Source organism: Leucopleurus acutus (assembly GCF_964270905.1).
Source record: "Leucopleurus acutus genome assembly, chromosome: 2".
NCBI classification, from domain to species: Eukaryota; Metazoa; Chordata; class Mammalia; order Artiodactyla; family Delphinidae; genus Leucopleurus; species Leucopleurus acutus.
Genome location: NC_139143.1, coordinates 172,646,873 through 172,666,540, shown reverse-complemented (window position 1 = coordinate 172,666,540; position 19,668 = coordinate 172,646,873). Strand labels below are relative to the sequence as shown.

General features: G+C 49.8%; 2 protein-coding genes across 2 annotated transcripts; both read right to left on the bottom strand.

Moving 5' to 3' along the window:
• Window positions 1-507: 507 nt before the first annotated feature.
• GPATCH3 (G-patch domain containing 3) lies at window positions 508-6,618 on the bottom strand (the record flags this gene model as incomplete). The annotated part of the gene is made up of 7 exons (XM_082865008.1): window positions 508-927; window positions 1,429-1,556; window positions 1,665-1,786; window positions 2,393-2,452; window positions 2,792-2,966; window positions 4,495-4,913; window positions 6,186-6,618. 7 exons carry the CDS (start codon window positions 6,616-6,618, stop codon window positions 690-692), a joined length of 1,575 nt encoding a protein of 524 aa, XP_082721134.1. The 3' UTR covers window positions 508-689.
• Window positions 6,619-15,832: 9,214 nt separating this feature from the next.
• Window positions 15,833-17,987, bottom strand: NR0B2 (nuclear receptor subfamily 0 group B member 2). Its single transcript, XM_082832996.1, has 2 exons — window positions 17,387-17,987; window positions 15,833-16,416 (listed from the first exon to the last, which is right to left on the bottom strand). Exons 1-2 carry the CDS (start codon window positions 17,925-17,927, stop codon window positions 16,175-16,177), a joined length of 783 nt encoding a protein of 260 aa, XP_082689122.1. The 5' UTR covers window positions 17,928-17,987; the 3' UTR covers window positions 15,833-16,174.
• Between the last annotated feature and the right edge of the window lie 1,681 nt (window positions 17,988-19,668).

Genomic DNA, 19,668 nt, shown 5'->3' with positions numbered 1-19,668 from the left:
GACGACGTCGGAAACAGCAGGGCCGGGAGAGGAAGTCCCGCCCATACGGCGACGACACAGCTTGGCGCCGAAGGGCGTGGTGACGTCGGTGCGTGGGGCGGACGTGGGGGCCTGGGGGAGAGGGCGGTTACCTTTCTGGGGATTTCTCCACCTTCCTCCCGGCCGAATTAGAAGAGAAAGAGAAATTCGGTAGTAAACTTTTTTATTCTCTCGTCAGGTCGCAGACCCGGGACACCTGCAGCGGACCCTCCGCTGCCCGGTCCCAGCCAGTTAAGGGTAGAGGCGATGGAGGGCCTGCCCCAAGACCGTCTCTTCCAACCACAAATCCTCTCTTCCATGTTCCTTTTCCCCTCTTTCTGGGCTTCATGCTGAACCCACTCCCACCCTCCCCTTGCCCCCAGGAAGGTTGTGACGATAACCTCAGTCAATCCAGTTTTCAAGGTGCTGGGGAGGCAACAGGAGCAAGCCCAAACAGGGAGTAGAGTTAGGAGACCACCGAGGACAAGTCATTAAGCGCTATCATCAAAGGGGAGGATAGGGGGCTTTTTATAAAAATGCCCCTGAGGTAGACAGGCAGAAGGCAAGTTCTGAACAAGCCGCGCAGACTGCTGCTCCCATAGTTCTTTCTGCTTCCGTGGGAGACAGGGCCAGGCAGAGGGCTGCCACTGTGCAATTATGAGTGATCCTGATTAAGGAAGCCCTTGAACTTGCCACTCACGCTCTGAGGGGCTGTCCGAGGCACAGCTGGAACCCCTCACAAAAGCCATATCTGTGCGAAACTTCATGCTGGTGGGTGGCTGGCAGCGGAGCAGCGAATCCCCCTGGTCCTGGGGTAGGGGCTCATCGTAGATGGTGGAGATGAGCCCTAAGCCAGTTCCACGGGGCCTCTTTGGTTGCACAAATGGCTGGAGCTTCTCTCCATGGTACCTGGATCAAAAAGAGCTCTCAGTGAGAGGGCTGCTATCTCACAGCAGTAAAGGGTTTGAGAAAGAACAGGGTAGAAGCTTCTTCATATGTGGTTTGTCCCAAAGACTGAGCATTTAAATCTGGATCTTTGCTCTCCAGCCCCCTTATCCATCCATTGATAGTGCCAGCAACCAGAGGCCTCACATACTGCTTTCATTTTAAATGGTACACGAAATTTAGAACAACTGTCACCACTCTGTGACTTACAGTCACTTTCTAATAGCAATCATCAAGTCCAAACTCCTCAGACTTGGGGGAATGACTCCCCCAGGAGATTAATGATCGTGTCAAGCCTGAGGACTCGGTCTTGAAAATGTTAGCGCCAGACATACTTTTTCCTTCTAATTCTGTTTTGAAGTTCATTCCCTAGGCGTCTCTAGCACCCAATCCAAAACCAGAGGGAAGAGGGTACAGCTGAAAGGCTCACTTGGGCTCCCAGGGAAGTCCCTCACCCATACTCACCCCAATCCACGCTTGCATCTGGGGTGCTGGCCGTCACTATCCAGGGCCTCGGGCACCCCTGAGCACCCGCTGCCCAGGCCCTGGCCCTCGGCCCAGCCCTGCCGCTCCATCACCTTCCGCCCAATGCCCTGCAGAGGGAAGGGAGAAGACTCGAGATGGGGCTCCTGTGGGGGCGGGGAAGGGAATGAGGGTAAAGAAGGAAAAGACAGGGGTCAGCGGGCTGGCACAGTGCTCACCTTGGTGTGGCGCTCGAAGGTGCCCACCTGGTGTCCAATCACGGAGCCGGCCTCCTGGCCATCACGGAGTCTCTGTTCCAGACGAATTTGGACAGAGTCTCGGGCATCCTTGTCTCCACCATCTGAGGAAGTAGAGCCCAATTTGTGGAAGGGTCTCTCTCAGCAGAAGGGGGGGAAAATCAGGTTTCTAGGCCCTCCTCACAAGATTTAAATATTCATTTTTATGGTGTGTTATTACTGTATTATTATTTCTCCCATTAGACTGGGAGCTCACCAAGAATAAGAACCACAGCTGTCTCATCTTACAGATGAGGAAACTGAAGTACAGAAAAGTCATAAAGCCAAAAAATGAGAGAGAGAATTAGGACCCAGGTCTTCCCTTCCCACCCCCCAACCACCCTAGGTCATTTCTGACTCCAGAATCTAAATTCTTAACCAGAGCCCGAACTCCTGACCCTCCCACTCTACTAGGGTCTGCCCATCAGAACCAGAGCTCCCTGAGGGCTGTCACCACATGTCCTTCCTGCACAAAGAAAGGAAAAAGGCTCTGCCCACAACCAGCACTTAATGCACTCAACTAAAGATGTTTTAGGAGAGGAACCTCTTAGCGGGCTACCCCAAAGGAACTGGTGCCCTGTCTCAGCCTCTGCTAAGCAGGTCTGGTAAAGTGTCACTGCAAGGCCAGGGCACCATTCCACCTCCCAGTACTGCAACCTCTGGCCCAGTACCTGCATCGTAGTACACACTCATATCCACATCCCAGTCATCGGCTGTCTGTTCATCAAAGTCTGCAGATAGAAAAGCATCAAGCAGAGTGAGCCAAGGACTCTCAGTTCTGTCAAGAGTTAAATTAAATTAGACTTCCTAGAACTTGGGGCTTTTGATTTTATCTTCAAATCTCTCCTCTGAAGGGGGGTCATTCAGAATTTGTAGGAGGGCATTTTCTCTCCACTCCACTGATCCCTCACCCCTAGAAAGGATGGCTGGTCTCTCATATACGACCAGCGTAAGCCTCTTCCCTAGCCCTTTAGTTGGGCTCACTGCCAGGGAACCCACCATGTGGAGCACAGCGCCCTGAGCGAACGCAGCAGGGATCACCCCTGCCCTTGCCCGGGTGCCAGTGTTACCTCCTTCCTCTTCCTGCCAGAATTGGGCGTCAGTGTAGAACACCAGGCCTGAGCCGCCCTTCTCCCACTTGAGCTCGATCTCCTCCTCAAAGAGCTGCTCAGTGGTCCGCTCCTGCCCGGTCACGTCCTCATGCAGCGCTTCGTGCCGTTCCCACTCCTCACCCCGCTCGTCGTCCTGGGAGAAGGTGGGGAGAGGTGATCTGCCTGTCCAGCTTCCTGACCTCAGGCCCACGAGGAGGGCAGCTCAGTGCACAGGAGGTCCCATAGATGGGACCTCGGCTCCTTTCCTCCAAATTTCTCTGAGAAGCAGCACTTTCTGGCCCCTAAGCCGTGACCAAAACATCTCTCCATGCCCTGTTTCTCAACATACTTGGCCCCTTCCGCCACAAGCCTGACTCACTCTTATCCCTGTGCTTTTGGCCATGTTGTTCTCCCTGCCCGAATATCTGCCCTCCTCTTCCACCACCACCTCCTCTTCACTTGGTTAAATCCTCCTCATTCCTCAAGTTCTGTAGCTCACATGAGGTCCCCCACCACTCTCACTGGTCTCTGAATTTCTCACTGCTAATCAATACACCCTGTTTATGCCTTTCTACATTATGTCACAAAGAAAGAAGGGACAGGAACTAAACTTATCGTCTACTGTGTCAGGCCCTTCACATACCTTAGCTCCTTTAATCACCCCAACAACGCTGTGAGGTTAGTACCATTATTCCCATTCTACAGGTGATGAAACCTCGATTTAGAGGAGTAAAGTGATTTGCCTAAGAGAGGGGCAGAGCCAGCGTTCAAACCCATACCATACCACATCCCCTTTCCAGATGCTGGTTCTCTCTCTTCAGGGAGCTTGAAGGCTCTTTGTGGGAAGGAAATGAGTCTTAAAATGTCTTTGGAATCCTGTGCTAGCCCCTGTGTTTACAACTGCTTGACTGGACTTGTGGAATGACAGAATGACTCCTGGCTTGAAATCTTGGGGACTCCTGTCCCAGTTAAACTCCAGGAGGTCTCAGGAATCACTGCTACAGAGCAGGGGCTGGAGAAAAGGCAGGACAGTACCACACACTAAGGATGTGGTCCAGATGTGTTAGCAACTCTGAGCTGGGAATTTTGAAGACACAGGTCAATTACTTCTTACCCAGAGTGTGCATTTAACAAAAAAGTTTCCCAACAAATCACACCTCTCCCGATTGTATGGATGAACAAACAAGTTTGGAGAAAGAGGTAGAAGAAATGTCTATTTCATTGATAAAGTTAGAGTGGAGGCTAGTGTTCAATCCACAGACTCAAGGTCAGAAAATAGAGGCGACTTCTCAACCACATAATGAAAGCACACAGAAGTTAGACAAGCAGCGAAGGGGACTGGGTTCACATCCCAGCTGTGCCTCTGCTTCCTTAGGTGATCTTATCTCTTGGTCAGTGGATTTCATCAATGAAAGGGACCCTCCTTACATTTCTTCTGAAGGAATGAAAAGAAGACCCCTTTGAGAATCTTTTGATAAAAGCTCTGGCCCCTCTCCCAAAGAAACATATACCTGCACGTGCAAATGCAGTTTTACGTTCAATGTCAGGGAGTTCAAAGTCCTTGGAAGCCTCCTGAGGACCCCAGGTTTAGAACTCTGGTAATACACAATTGAAGAGTGGTACTGTTAACGCCTTGGCCTCTCTAAGCTGCCAGCAAGGACAAGGTGGCTCCCTGTACTCACGTCATCTGAGTGTGACTCTTCTTCCTCTTCCTCTTCTTCCTCTGGCTCTTCACAGGGGTTGGCTGGTACATCTGCCAAGCAGGTTCCCTGGGGTATCTCCTCACCCTCGGCTGTGTACACAAGCTCTGCCTGCTCCACAGTCTCTGAGTCCTCATACTTGAAGGGCACATTGCCGTAGCGCCGGGAGGAACCTGTCTTGGGGAACTGGAGATGCAGCTGGGTGATGATCCGAGGGGGTAGACGGCAGGCCCGGATCAACTCCAAAAAGACCCGCAGGGGAGTCCCCACATTCCCGCTGGGCATCAGCACCGGTGGGTTCAGCTCTGGCAGTTGCCTCAGGTCGGCCAGCGTGAAGGCTTCACTCTCAGCCTTCCGACTCTGCAGTTCCTTCCGGGTCTTGAAGGGAAAGGAGTCCAAACCTTGGGAAGCAGGGAGAAGAATAGCTCTTGAAACCTAGAAGTCTCCAGCAACACTTGAGTCAGAAACTGTTCAAGGTTTAAATCCTTTAGCCTAATGCTGTTTCTCCCTTTCAAACTTTTCCAGAGTCCCTTCCTCTGTTCCCTGACCAGAACCACCTAGTAATCTCATGCCATTTCTCATCACCTAGGCTAAGCTCACAAGTTTCTTCCAGATCTGGTTCCTGATGACCTTTTGATTTTCAACTGCCACCAACCCTCACCCCCTGCACACCGTCATACCATGTGTTCCAATCACATCAAACAATTTAACATGCCCTGAGAGTTTCATGGGCTTTCACATATCTGTGTTTTTGCAAATGCCATTTACTTTGAACACCATTCTTTCCCACCAACTCCTGTTTATCTTTCAAGATCCAGATGCAAAGCCACATTTCCTAATCCTTCTAGGAAATGGGTTTCTCCCTCCCCTGTCATCTCACAGCAGTTGGTGTTAAAGAGCACAGGCTCTGGAGCAAAATGCCCAGTTAGTATTGTGACTCTGTCACCTTGTAATATAACATAACTTCCGTATTCTTCAGTTTCCTCACTTATAAAATGGGTAACAATAGCTCCTACCTTATAGGATTGTTGTGAAGAGTCCATAAGAAAACGAAAAGACTTCGAACCGTGCCCAGTAAGTGCACAGGAAGTGCTCAGTAAACGTTAACAATTAGAATGGCATCTCTGTGACACTTACCTTTTTACAAATCTGTCTTCCTCTCTGGATTCTAAGCACAGACTGTGTCCAACTGTTCTCTGCATACCAGCTAGAGTCACACTACGTCTAGCAATACAGGCTAGATTTGTTGAATGAATAAATTAGAGGGCCCTGCACTGTGCTTCCTGTTTCCCTATCAGAGTGATTTCCCATGAAAATGGGAGCTGTCCAGAGAAAAGAGTTTGTCTCTTCATTTGCATCTTGCCAACAGAGGACTGGGTGGAGAGCAACAAAGACAATATCTGATTTCCTTTTTCCCCTTCTATGTCAGTGCAAAAGGGGATAGACTTAATAAAAAGACTTAATAAATTGGAAAGATGATCTGAATAGGCCTCTTTTTTTTTTCCCCCGAGTTTTTCTAACGTGAGAGTTGAGCCTGAAACTTTGTCCAGAAATGATATAAACTCCTAAAGAGCCCTAACGAGAGACCTGACTTATCCTCAACAATCCTCAGGGACGGTGCCTCTGTTCCAGTGCCTCTAGTAGTCCCAGTCTATTATCTCTCCTACTCGTACCTGATGCCTCAGTAGGTAGCCGAAGTCTGCGGATGAAACAACGACCAGGTAACCAAGTCCCCTGAGAATCCAGCCACCGGCGGCCCGAGTACATACGGAGAAACCTCTGGGCTTGAGTTGGCCCCCGTACCGAGATGACGCAGCAGCAGGTGCGGGTCTGGGCGGGAGCAGAGTCCTGAGTGGAGAGAGTGCGGGCATCGTTGAGTGAAGTCTGGGCGAGACCCTGGCGGATAGGAGTTAGGGTAGAGTCGGGAGCAGCCTGGGGAGGGGCCCGCTCAGGCCGATGCCGGTAGTGGAAACAGAGGAAGCCACAGCCGCACTGTTCCCGGAACTGGCTAAAGTAGCTCCGTAGCTGGGCTGAGCGCAACTCCGACGGGATACCGCTCACTATTAAGTAAACCGCCGCCTCCTCCGCCGCACTGGACGCCGCCATCTTGGGTGTCACATGATCGGCTGGAACCAACACTTGCGAGAATATTGCGAGGGGCGTTGAGGTGCCGCAATAAATACTGCGTAACCGGTGATTAGTTCGCCGGGTTTGAGGACGTGGAACCAAGAGCTGGGAAAGCACGGAAGGAAGTCGCTAGGTCCCTTTCCCACAGACAGAAGCCGGTGGTGATGGGTAAAACTGACCTGAGAAGTGGGGTTACGGCTCTGTTTCATAAGACGCTAGTGAGGATCAAATCAGAAGCCTGAGGGAGAGGCAGTGTTTAAGATTTTTAGCTGTTGGATATCTCCCAAACCTAATCGCAATTCTTTTATCAGTTTAGGGCCTTTTCAGTCGTAAATCCATTTATGCTACCAAAACATATTGGTGAACTCTCACAAAATCAGTAAGATAATCCAATTGAAAAGTGGGCCGAAGACCCTTCACAGAAGAGAAACACATGCAATTAACAATGAAAGATGGTCAGTCTCAATCATCAAGGAAATGTAATGAGACCCACTTCATAGCCCCCAGGTTGGCAAAAAATTTTAAATCCTCAAATCCTCTTTTAAACCCTGACGATGTAGAGCAACTGGAGCTCCCACGCGCTGTTGGAAGTGTAAACTGGTACCACCACTTTGGAAGACAATTTGGCATTACCCTGTAAAAGTGAAACTACACATACCTTTTGACCCAGCCATTCCACTTACAGTTATATATTTTAAAGAAATTCTTGCGTATGTTTATCAGGAGATGTCCCGACAATGTTGAACCTCGCTCAAGCCCTGTGATCCTGGAAAAGTTAAGAAACCCCTCCCACCCTTTTGTGTTCTGGAACACAACTTACTGCAAAGAGACACCCTTCCTTATATTACTTAGATAAAACTCATGGGTGCCCCCTTGTTTACCTATGGCAAGGCTAGACACAGACTCCGAATTTCAATTCTTTGCCTCATAAACGCTTAGATGAACTGCTTTTCCCCCACAGAACAACGAAAACAAAATGCTCGTTAACTAAACTTTGGTTAAGCTTCTCTCCTTCCTCCAGGTCCATGAACTTTGCACTGTGTCCCCCTCCCCCAGCTTGAGCTGTACACAGCCCCTCCTTAACAGCCCCTCCTGAGAATAGGCTGGGTTCAGGGTAAAACATTCTCTGATCTATTGTGCCATAAGCCATTCCTGGTCATCCCACTTCCTCACACCCAGTTCTTTCTAGCCTTATTTACTCCTCCCTGTGAAAGAAAACCTCTTTGCCTAACCCTTGAGACACGTGTAGGTCTATGGTTAGAGCTTCTCTCTGCAATAGCTTCCTTCTCCCTATTTCAGTAGTTCCTTTCCTTCCTTGCAATAATCACTTCAAATAAAGTCCCTCCTTCCTAAGTCCAGATTTGTTTGTTATTTGACAGTATGTATGAATATTCATAGCTGCAGTGTTTGTAGGAGCAAAAACTGGCATTCAGTACCAATAATTTCAGGTATATGATACTGAGTGAAAAGAAGTCAGAAAACAGAATATTCCACTTGTATAAAGTTCAAAAAATACAAATCAACATTTTTTAAGGATACACATATAAGTATGCTTTAAGATCATAAAGGGAGTTCCCTGGTGGCCTAGTGGTTAGGATTCCGGGCTTTCACTGCCAGGCCGGTTCAATCTGCGATCCCGCAAGCCACGTGGCGCTGCCAAAAAAAAAAAAAAAAAAGTCAAGGCTTAGAAATTTGATCCTTAGCTAGCAGTGTGACTTGGGGCAAGTTACTTAACTTCTCTGAACCTAAATTTCCTCATCTGTTGGATAGGAATAATAGTCCCTACCCTTAGCGGACTGTGGTGAGAATTTAATGTCATCACGCATATAAAAGTCCTCAGTAGGGCTTCCCTGGTGGCGCAGTGGTTGAGAGTCCGCCTGCAGATGCAGGGGACACGGGTTCGTGCCCTGGTCCGGGAAGATCCCACATGCCGTGGAGCAGCTGGGCCCGTGAGCCATGGCCGCTGAGCCTGCGCGTCCGGTAAATGCCTAGCATACAGTAAACGCTCCTTAGACGTTACCTGTTATTTTCATGAGAATGGGGAGCCACAAATATGAGAGGGCTTTCCCTACTTATTTTATTTTATTTATTTATAAATATTTATTTATTTATTTGGCTGCTCCAGGTCTTAGTTGCGGCACGCGGGATCTTCAGTTGCAGCATGTGAACTCTTAGTTGTGGCATGTGGGAATCTTAATTCCCCAACCAGGGATCGAACCTGCAGTGGAAGCGTGGAGTCTTAGCCACTGGGGAAGTCCCTCCCTACTTATTTTAATTTTTCATCTTTGTACGCCTTTCACATAGTAGGTGCTTAGGGAAAGCTGGTTGGTTGTTGGAGGCCTTGCTGCCTTTGGGAGGGATCAAGAAATGATTAACCCCCAATTCAGGGTAGTCATTACCTCTGGGTGATAGATTTAGAAAGATGTCAAAAGTTGATGGCAATAATGATCTGTGGAACAATGATGAGGGTTCTTGTACTGCTACTCTTTTTTTTTTTTTTTTTAAACCTGGGCCCGTGGCAGTGAAAGCACTGGGTCCTAACCACTGAATGCCGGGGAATTCTCAGTACTGTTACTCTTTATATATTACATATATTTTATAAATATCTTATTTTACTCAATATTTTTAAAGTTTTTTTAAAACATTAATTTATTTTTGGCTGTGTTGGGTCTTAGTTGCAGCACGTGGGATCTTTCGCTGTGGTGCGCGGGCTTCTCTCTAGTTGTGGCACGAGGGCTCCAGAGTGCATGGACTCAGTAGTTACGGCCTGTGGTCTTAGTTGCCTCGTGGCATGTGGGATCTTAGTTCCCTGCCCAGGGATCAAACCCACGTCCCCTGCATTGGAAGGCAGATTCTTAACCACTGAACCACCAGGGAAGTCCCATATTTTACTCAATATTTTTAAAATCTTAAAAGGGAAAATAATATTTCAAAAAGCAATAAAGCAAGTAATTACATTGTGGTGATTGCAAATATCCACCTATTCAAGAAATAAAAAATAAAAACAGTTCTAACGAGCATCTGGGTAATTGTGAAAAGGGACAACGTTATGTCTGGATTTTAAAATCTGCCGAGGGATGTTTAGATTGGTACACTATTTTAGAAAACTAGCAAGATCTACTCAAGTTGAGCACGTGTTCTATGACTCGGTAATTCCGATTCTTGTTATATAGCACCAGTTCTGCAAACATCCGTGCACCAAAAAAAGGTGTGCAAGAATAATGCTAGCATTATTATTTGATGAACCGAATGTTCCTCAGCAGTATAATGGGTAGATAAATTGTAGTGTAATGGGATACTTTACAACAATGAAAGTGAATGGGTTACTGCTACACAGAGCATAGATTATATCTGGATCTCAGATATAATATCAAGTAAAAGAAGACAAACACAAAAAAGTACATGCTATACGATTCCATTTATATAAAGTTTGAGACAAGCAACCTCATTTATCATGTTGGAAATCAGGGGTTAGTGACACCCTTTGGGCAGGAGGGAGTGGTAATGATGGGGAGGGTTTCTGGAGTGTTGCTAATGCTCTATTTCTTGAGCTGGGTGGTGGTTACAGGGTTGTATTCATGTCGTGATAATTCACCAAGCTATACAGGTCTGATTTGCATACTTTTATGTATATTATACAGAAAAGGTTTAGTTAAAGCTATCTTTTTGAAAATCTGAAAATTGAAAAATAAGTGTTACGTAGCAAATGATGTGAACTGGGTTTCCCTGGTGGCGCAGTGGTGGGGAGTCCGCCTGCCAATGCAGGGGACACGGGTTCGTGCCCCGGTCCGGGAAGATCCCACATGCCGCGGAGCGGCTGGGCCCGTGAGCCATGGTCGCTGAGCCTGCACGTCCGGAGCCTGTGCTCCGCAACGGGAGCGGCCACAACAGTGAGAGGCCCATGTACCGCAAAAAAAAAAAAAAAAAAAAAAGGATGTGAACTGAAATAAAAATGGTGTTCTCTGGAAAAGCCGTTAGATGACCCAAGAAGTTACGCACTTATGACTACACACAGTTGCCATTTGTGGGATGGAATTTCCGAGACTCACAGGATGCTCAGTGTGTAGTAGATTATCAGTAAATCATCATTGATGGAATGAATATTCCTGGCACTAACATGGGGATGTGCTGCTGAGTGTGGCTGGGTACTTTCTCCAGGGAAAGTGGGCCACTTCCTTGGGGGAACAAACAGGCCAGATTTCTCATCAAAAACTTAAACTCAAAGGTAACCAAGACTACATTTAAAAAAATTTTTTTGTGTGTGTTGTGTATTTTATTTATCATTATTATTTCTGGCTGCGTTGGGTCTTGGTTGCTGCACGGGGACTTTCTCTAGTTGTGGTGAGTGGGGGCTCCTCTGTGCTGTGGTGCACCAGCTTTTGATTGTGGTGGCTTCTCTTGTTGCAGAGCATGGGCTCTAGGCACATGGGCTTCAGTAGTTGCAGCACGGAGGCTCTGTAGTTGTGGCACACGGGCTTAGTTGCTCCGCAGCATGTGGGATCTTCCCGGACCAGGGATTGAACACCTGTCCCCTACATTGGCAGGCGGATTCTTTTTTTTTTTTTTTTACATCTTTATTGGAGTATAATTGCTTTACAATGGTGTGTTCGTTTCTGCTTTATAACAAAGTGAATCAGTTATACATATACATATGTTCCCATACCTCTTCCCTGTTGCGTCTCCCTCCCACCCTCCCCATCCCACCCCTCTAGGTGGTCACAAAGCACCGAGCTGATCTCCCTGTGCTATGTGGCTGCTTCCCACTAGCTATCTACCTTACATTTGGTAGTGTATATATGTCCATGCCTCTCTCTCGCTTTGTCACAGCTTACCCTTCCCCCTCCCCATGTCCTCAAGTCCATTCTCTAGCAGGTCTGTGTCTTTATTCGGCAGGCGGATTCTTAACCGCTGCGCCACCAGGGAAGTCCCAAGACTACATTTTCACTCTCATTCTGCCTTACAGTGAGGTGCGGAGAAGGAGTCTAGGTGCTGTTATTTATTCTCCACTTGGTCATCTCTGACCATTACCGACTCAAGATAGCATAGCATTGAAGAGCACAGGCCCTAAATCCAGACCAGCTGAGCTCAAATCCTGACTCCACTACTATTAACTGTGTAACCTTGAGCAAGTTACCTAACTCGGTGCCTCGGCCTCTCCATCTGTGAAATGGAGATAATGATAGTACTTCCAGCATAGAGTTGTAAGACTTAAATAACATAATCCATATAACATGTTTAGAGCATAGCTCTCCATAACTGTTAGCTGGTTCTTGTTTAGTAGCTATCCAGAATGACCTGCCAGAAATGGATGGTCCCCTTTGTTAACCCTAATTCCCCAAGACCTTAGCCTTGTTGCCTCCACCAGTTTCACTGGGATTGCCTCTCTCTGCTGCCTTGTTCTGTGACATGGCCCCTGTTCAACTCTCCAGGATCCTCTCTTGCTCTTAGGTCTCCTGGGACCCAGTTGCCCCAGACCACTGGCAGTTAGCAAAACATCCTTGAACTCTGACACCTCTGTGCCTTTGCACCTATCGTTCCCTCTTGCCTGGCAACTCCCTATTCAATCTCTTTAGCTCATAGCAGCTACCACTTGGCTGAAGCATTTTTCCCATCTCCAGGCAGATTTAATTACTACCTCTTCTGAGCCCCTGCTGCCTGTTGGATGTCCCTCTATCACAGTTCAGATCACTCTGTGTTACAGTTACTTGTGTGTCTCTCTGCCATATAGGCAGGATGTTCAATGAAGGCAGGGACTGTATCTTATTTATTCTGTGCTCCTCAGCATCTAGCACAGGATCTGGTACAGTGGACATCAAGAAAGACGTTGAAAATGGCATGAATGGATGGATAGATACCTGGGTGTTGGCTTTTTGCTGGCATCATAAGTTCTAGGTTACGTGACTGTACCAAGGGCAGGGTGTGTCAGCGCAGGGCACAGCACCCGTCAACAGCCTGACTGCTTAATAAACAGTCAACGATATGGCTAACGAAGGTAGAAATAATGATGATAATAAAATGGTACCTGAGGCTGACCCAGAGCCACAGCCACTCTCCTGCTTCCTAGTGCGTCAGCCCTGGCTGGGCCTGAGGACAGGGATCAGGCTGAGAGACAGTCAGTAAACAGTGGCTGAGCTGGCTCCAGACAACCTGATCTTGGCCATGACTCACTCCAGCCTGTGCTGGCCAGAGCCCGGCCTCCACAGTCACACAGGCCTGAGTTCAAATCCCAGCACAGATGGTGATCAGTCCAAACCTCGAATAATTTGCATACCCTGTCTAAGCCTGTTTCTTCCTCTACCCTCTCTGGTTGATGTGACACAGTTCCCACTGTTAAGATACTGATGGTGAAGACAACCTCCCACCTTTGGAAACCCTGCAGTCTCATGGAGAAAGCATTATTGCCCTTATTAAATTGTATTTTAGGAGGGGCTTCCCTGGTGGCGCAGTGGTTGAGAATCTGCCTGCTAATGCAGGGGACACGGGTTCGAGCCCTGGTCTGGGAAGATGCCACATGCCGCGGAGCAACTGGGCCCGTGAGCCACAACTACTGAGCCTGCCCATCTGGAGCCTGTGCTCCGCAACAAGAGAGGCCGCAACAGTGAGAGGCCCGGGCACCGCGATGAAGAGTGGCCCCCGCTCGCTGAAACTAGAGAAAGCCCTCGCACAGAAACGAAGATCCAACACAGCCAAATAAATAAAATAAATTTATTTAAAAAAATTGTATTATAGGGACTTCCCTCGTGGTCCAGTGGTTAAGACTCCACTCTCCCATTGCAGGGGGGGCCTGGTTTCGATCCCTGGTCAGGAAACTAGATCCCACATGCTGCAACGAAGGGCCCGCGTGCGGCAACGAAGATCGTGCGTGCCACAACTAAGACCAGTGCAGCCAAATAAATAAATAAAAATCTTTTTTAAAACTGTATTATAATTTTCTCTTTAGTTTTGCTAAATTTGTCTTTATGTTCCTCTAGAAGGCTTGGGTAGGGCACAGGGAGTGACTCAAAAGATACAGACAAGAATAGAAGTGTAGCTCCCCAATCATGGGTAAGGGTAGGGAAGAAATTTGCAAAGGAACAAGGTAGGCTAATAGGGAAGCTATTTGGATGATGGAAACATTAGGTAAATTGAGGGAAAAGGCTGGGGTGGAGAGTGGAGAGGAGCGCTTTCTAATGCCTGCTCAGGGTTAGGGAGGGCGGGTGAGAGGCAGGAAGACTCAGTCTGAGGTTCAGAGAGGAGCAACAGTAAACTAATGGGGGCAGTTGGTGAAGGGACATGAAAGATAGAATGACCCCAAATCCCTGAATCTGCAGGATTTGACTGCTATGGGGAGATGAGTCATCTGCTCTTGAAAGTATTGCGTTGACTCATGCGTCTGCAAGGTGAGATGGGCCCAAGGGTTGGGAGGGGCAGGGCAGGGACAGGTGTCAGGGACTGAGGTCTGGGTCTGGGGTTCTGGTGGAGGGTGAAGGGGTAGAGGGGTGCAGGGTTTGTTCCTGGGCTCTAGAGGACATCTCTACTTGGGGATATGATTAGGTCCTGGCTGGGGGGGTGTCACTGTGCAGGACACGGCCTTTCTGAGAGGAGGGTGGATATTGGGGTCGCCGTGGGAGAAGGGAGCGATTGAGGCCCTAAATGCTGGACAGAGCAGTTTGGCCTGTACGTGCAGCTTATGGGTAGAACCTGAAGTGTACGGACTCAGGTCTCCCTACGCTGGGGCCACTTTTTCTTTTACTGTGAAATACAGAAGGTGGAGAGCATGCTCTGGTGTGTCCCACCCATGGGTGGAGGGATGTAGGTGTGAACGTCTGGCTTGGGGGCACGTCTCCTCTCTGAGAATGTGTTTGCCGTATGTCGCTGAGTGAGTGTATCTGGACTGTGCATTTCTGTGCTGCGTGTGGGCCGATGGAGGGTCTGTTTTGTGGGTCTATGTAAGCGTGTCTGAGTTGTTCAACTTAGTGTGTCTGTGAGAGAGAGTTGTAGGTCTGAGTTGTGTGAGTGTCTTCGTTGTGGGGTCTGAGGTGTCTGAGTGGTGAGTGGGTGATTGGGTAAGGGACAGGGGTGCCCTTGCTGCTGGTACTGGGTGCCCATAATGGGTACATGGCCGGTTCAGTTGTGGTGCCTTTCTTTGTGGCTTTAGGGAAAGGTCTGAGTGATGATGACTCCTAGACTGCTGTCCCTGAGTGAATGACCTCTCACTGAGTAATAATTAACTTGGCCCCGCCGTGAGAAGAATCCAAACTGTGGTGGTGAGGGGGGTGGGGCCTGGTTGGGACAGGCCTCATTGCTGGAGAAAGGAGGAGACCTGAAAGGGGGTCCTATAGGCATGTGTGTTGTTATCATTCCCTCCTGCCCACCCTGCAGGTCAGTGACCTTGACCTGAGTGATATTCAAAATATTTAACAAACAGTGAGGCACAGACATTGACTAATCAGAATAGACACAAGCCATGCACTGAATGGAGCAGCCCCGGAAGCCGTGGCTATGTCAAGCGTTGCCCTCTAGCTGCTGGACATGGGGATGGATTCCAGGAGAAGGGCCGGCACAGAGGGGCAGGGGAGCTCCAGGCAGTGGCTATGAGCCAACTGTCATGGAAGTGTGTTTCAGACTTTAACAGCTGGTGTGGCAACTAAGCCTCCGTCTGCTCCGGTTTCCAAGCAGCCTCCAGGCCAGCCCTAATTGCCCTTGCCCCCTTCCATTGGGAGAACTGTGGACTAGACTCCTCTGTCCGCTGAAGGAATGGGGGAAGTGAATGATCCCAAACTGAAGAAATTCCTGTAACCTGTCTGTTTCAATTTGGAAATGGGCTGCTTCATTTTCCTTATTGGCTATAATTGGCAGTTCTCACTGAGGTGAGAGGGAGGCCGGGGCAGGAGCTGAAGGAGGGGTCAGCAGGGGATTTGAAGACAGGGGGAGACACTCCCTACCCCCTAAGATAAAGGCAAGGACATGAGAGGGTCCTGAACTGACATTGCCCCCTGAACTCAGACCCACGTGAAATAAATCTCACCCCCAGAAATGAAATCATCATCCCACTCTGAAAAATTAAAATTCCAGTTTCCTGAGGTCTGGCTTCTGTGCCACTTACAGTTCCTTCCTCTTGGGCTCCCACTGACAGGGGCAGGGTGGCTCGGGAGGTGAACGGGTCCCTTCCACATGTACAAATTACAGTGACAGGCTCCAAGTGTATCACACCTTTTATTACAAAACCCAATAACTTAAGTCAGTTCTGTACAAAGTCAATAGGACTCCTGGCCCAATGAGCAGTCGAAACTTCCAACCCCGTCCCAGGAAGGGATAGGAGTCTTGGCCCAGAGGCTCTGGGACCACCAAGGGCTGGCCAGACAGCTGGAGCACTGTGTCCAAACCAAGGAAGGCCAAGATGGGGTTGGGCTGAGTGAGGGCCCCATAGCCCACCTGGCTGGGCCGGGACCAGCTGCTCATGGGAAGCCTCTGGGAGCACCGGGTCACCCAGGGAACAACCAGGCCGAATCAGTGCTGCCAGCCTCCACCCAGTCTCTGCTTGAGCTGGAGCAGGTCACCTCAGCAAAAGCATGTCTTCGAGGAGGCCAGCGATGTCAACGTCTCCAATGACAGGGTGAAAGAACAGGTCTCCAAGCAGGCTGGGTGGAACGGACTTGAGGGTGGAGGCCGTGAGGAGGACACGAGCCAGGCGGCTTTGGCCTGCTGGGCACCAGGGCTCCAGGACCTCCCACAGGGCCTGGTGCGCCTCCTGCTGCAGGTGCCCGATGTGGGAGGAGGCGTGGAGGCCTGGCACGTCTGCGGGCAGAGAAGGCACAGATGGCTGGTGAGTAGCCTACTCTGACACCACGGGGCAAGACTGGCCCAAGACCGGAGGCCACCGGCTTGGCCTTTGAGGCCCCATTACTACCCCCTTCATTTATTTATTTATCACTTCATTTTTCCATCCTTTATGGAGAGGCAGTATAGAGCAATGGTTAAGACCCAGGCTGCCTGGGTTTGAATCCCACACTGCCACTTATTAACTGTGTGACCTTGGACAAAGTTACTCAACCTCTGTGCCTCGGTTTCCTTATTGGTAAAATTGGGATAAATAATAATACCTATCTCCTAGGCTTGTTATGAGGTTTAAATGAACTAGTATATGTAAAAGTCTTAGAACGGGACCCAACATATGGTAAGTTAATATGAGTATTCACTATGATTATAATGAATTATAATAATGCATTCTACGAGGGCCTTTGGTGAGGAATTCTCATCTCGATGCTCTCCAGATTACAGAGAACACTTCCTCTATCCGTTGCTCTCCCAGCTGAAGTTTATGGGGACTCCTCCCTCTCCTCCCCCACACCCCTTCATCTTTATTCCTCTTCTCTATGTGGTCTTTCTGAACCCACAGAGTTTCACCTTCAGAACTTCCCCATGCAGTCCGCTCGTGAAGGCGTGACTGGGGCACAGCTGTGTCTGCCCACCCTCCCCTTCCCCACTCCCACCTTCCCTGAGGGTCAGGGCAATTTCTTAGGCAGAGTGGCAAGGACTAGATACTGATATGAATAGACCTGAGTCCCCATTCTTGCTCTGCCCCTACCTGGCGCTGTGGCTTTCACCAAGTCAATTAGCCTCTCTGAGCCTGTTTTGTGAGATGACTATTTGGTGATAATCAGGACCCAAAGTGATCACAGATGTCAAGCCCTTAGAAGGCGCTGTCCCTGGCTGGGCCCTGCCCCCCCTCCAGCCTTGGCCCATCCAGGAATGTCTGGGAGCTCACCAGGGTTGAAGAGGATGGTCCCTTTCAGGTAGGCATATTCTTTGGGGCCCAGCTCCAGACTCCAGAAGGACTCCAGGCAGCACTGAAGCCACTGCACTGCAGCCAGTGAGGGCTGGGGCCGATCCAACACCTGGCCATGGCCTGCACCGCTGGTGGGCTCCTCCAGCAGGATCTTCTTGAGTATGCTGGGAACTGGGAGCTCAGCCACCTCGAAGGTCACTGTGTCTTGGGCCAACCCAAGCAGGAAGAGGGGGCCCCAGCAGCACCGCAGCAGCTGTCGCCGATCCTGGGGGGGCAGCTGGCAGAAGGACGGCAGGTTCCTGAGGAAGGCCAACGTCTTGGCCAGAACATCCAAGGCCTCCCGGCAGGTGCGATGGGGAGTACACAGCCGGACGGGCCGGTGCTGCCTGCACAGGCAGCGGCCACGGGCTGGGGGCACAGAGGGCCAGTCCCTGACGCTGGGGCTCAGAAGTGCATACAGAATGGTTGGGCGGCCTGCAGCACCCTGGCATGGGCAGGTCCCTGGCTGGCTGGAGCTCATGGTTGCGGATCTGTTCCTCCTTCCTCCAGGCTCTCCCGCCCCCTGCTTTGTGCTGTGGGTGCTATTTATATCCACAAATGGGTGAGGGAGGGGGGAACCGCCCAACAACCTTGACTCCAGAAGTCATGTTCATTGAAAAAAAAAAAAAAAAGAAACTCACACTGACCCTGGCAGGGCCGGTGGGGAAGTGGCGGGGGAGGGAGGCCTGGAAGCTCCACGTGGCCCTGATATCACTTCAGTCAATGAAACAGCGGGTGCAGGGCACAGGGTCACCTGCCTGCTGGCCCTGCTGCCCCTTATCAGATGATTCAAGTGGATAAACAGGGTCATTAACCCAGGCTGTACCAGGGCACCAAGGCCTCAGGTGCACAATCAGCAGGTGGCCATGGCAGGTGGCCCTATTTGTGCCTGCAGGACTCTCGCTCAGCTAGGAAGCCAGCCCCAGAGCTGGACAAGCCTTGAATACAAGGCCCAGCCTGGAAGCGCCTTATCGCTCACTTGTTTGCCTAACCTTGGGGCCCTACTCCTGTTGTTGGTGAGGAATAGGCTTCGGGGAAGGGAGCCAGGATCCTGGGGGGCTGGGAGGACTTTGCCCACTGTGCAGTCTAGGAGGCTGCCTTCCTCTTCCTCCAGTTCTGGGGGGCCTTGCACGAATGAGGTCCTTAAGAGCTCTTTCTCCCCAGCCTGGATTCCTGGAGCTCCTGAGGGGCCATATCTGCTGAGAAGCCCTTGCAGAATGACAATGAAATACTGCTGTTTACTGAGCACCTACTATGTGCCAGGCACTTCCCACTCTAATATTCAGAGCTTCCTTATGAGGCACGATTCTTACTTTTTGAGACTCAAAGAGGTAAAGTGACTTGCCCAAGTTCACACCACTAAGAAGAGACAGAGCCCACACCAGTCTGACTCCAAAGTCCTTGCTTTTTCCCCTGGACCCACTGCCCCAGTTGTGCAGCCAGAGCTGGTGACTACCTGGGCCCCTGCCTTGCTGCTGCTTCCTGGTCTGCAGATGTTGCCCATTTATGATCTGGGCAGAAACGTTGCTCTGCCACCAGCCATATGGCTCCCCTGTCCCAGGCATCTGTCTCAGATGCTGGGGCATGGGTGTGAGAGCTGGTGGGAAGTTCCTTGGCTGCGTTATATCTGTAGACCTTGGCAAGCCCAGCCTGGCAACCCTTCTGCTAACACACTATTGGGCAGCCATCACCATCCCTGGCATCTGCTCCTGGCTCTATCACTTTTCAGTTATGTGACTGTGGGCTGAACCCCAAATCTCTGTGGGCCTCAGAAGCTTCATCCGGGACAACGCCTGCTTGCAGCGATGCTGTGAGGACAAAGTGAGATCCTACGTGTTGAATTCCAAGCAGTCTCTGGCATACAGTAGGAGGACTTTGCTCCCCCTTCCCTCTGACTAAGGAACTAAGGCAAACAGGCCCCAGCAGACAGGCACGCATCTTTCATGCAATTACAATTGCATAATAATCTTCATTCTTAGGTTTATAAAGTTCCTTTAATGCCCTTTTATCTTACTGGGTCTTCACAACATCCCGTGGAAGGAGAGTCTACAGTCAAACTGTCTGGGTCCAAATTCTTCTTCATCACTTAACTGAGAGACCTTGGGCAAGTCTCTTTATATTTCTGTGCTTCAGTTTTCTCATCTTTAAAAGGGTAGTAAGAAAGCCCACGCATGAGTATTGGTTTTATGGGGCATGAAGCCGATACAATTTTGTAGGGCCTT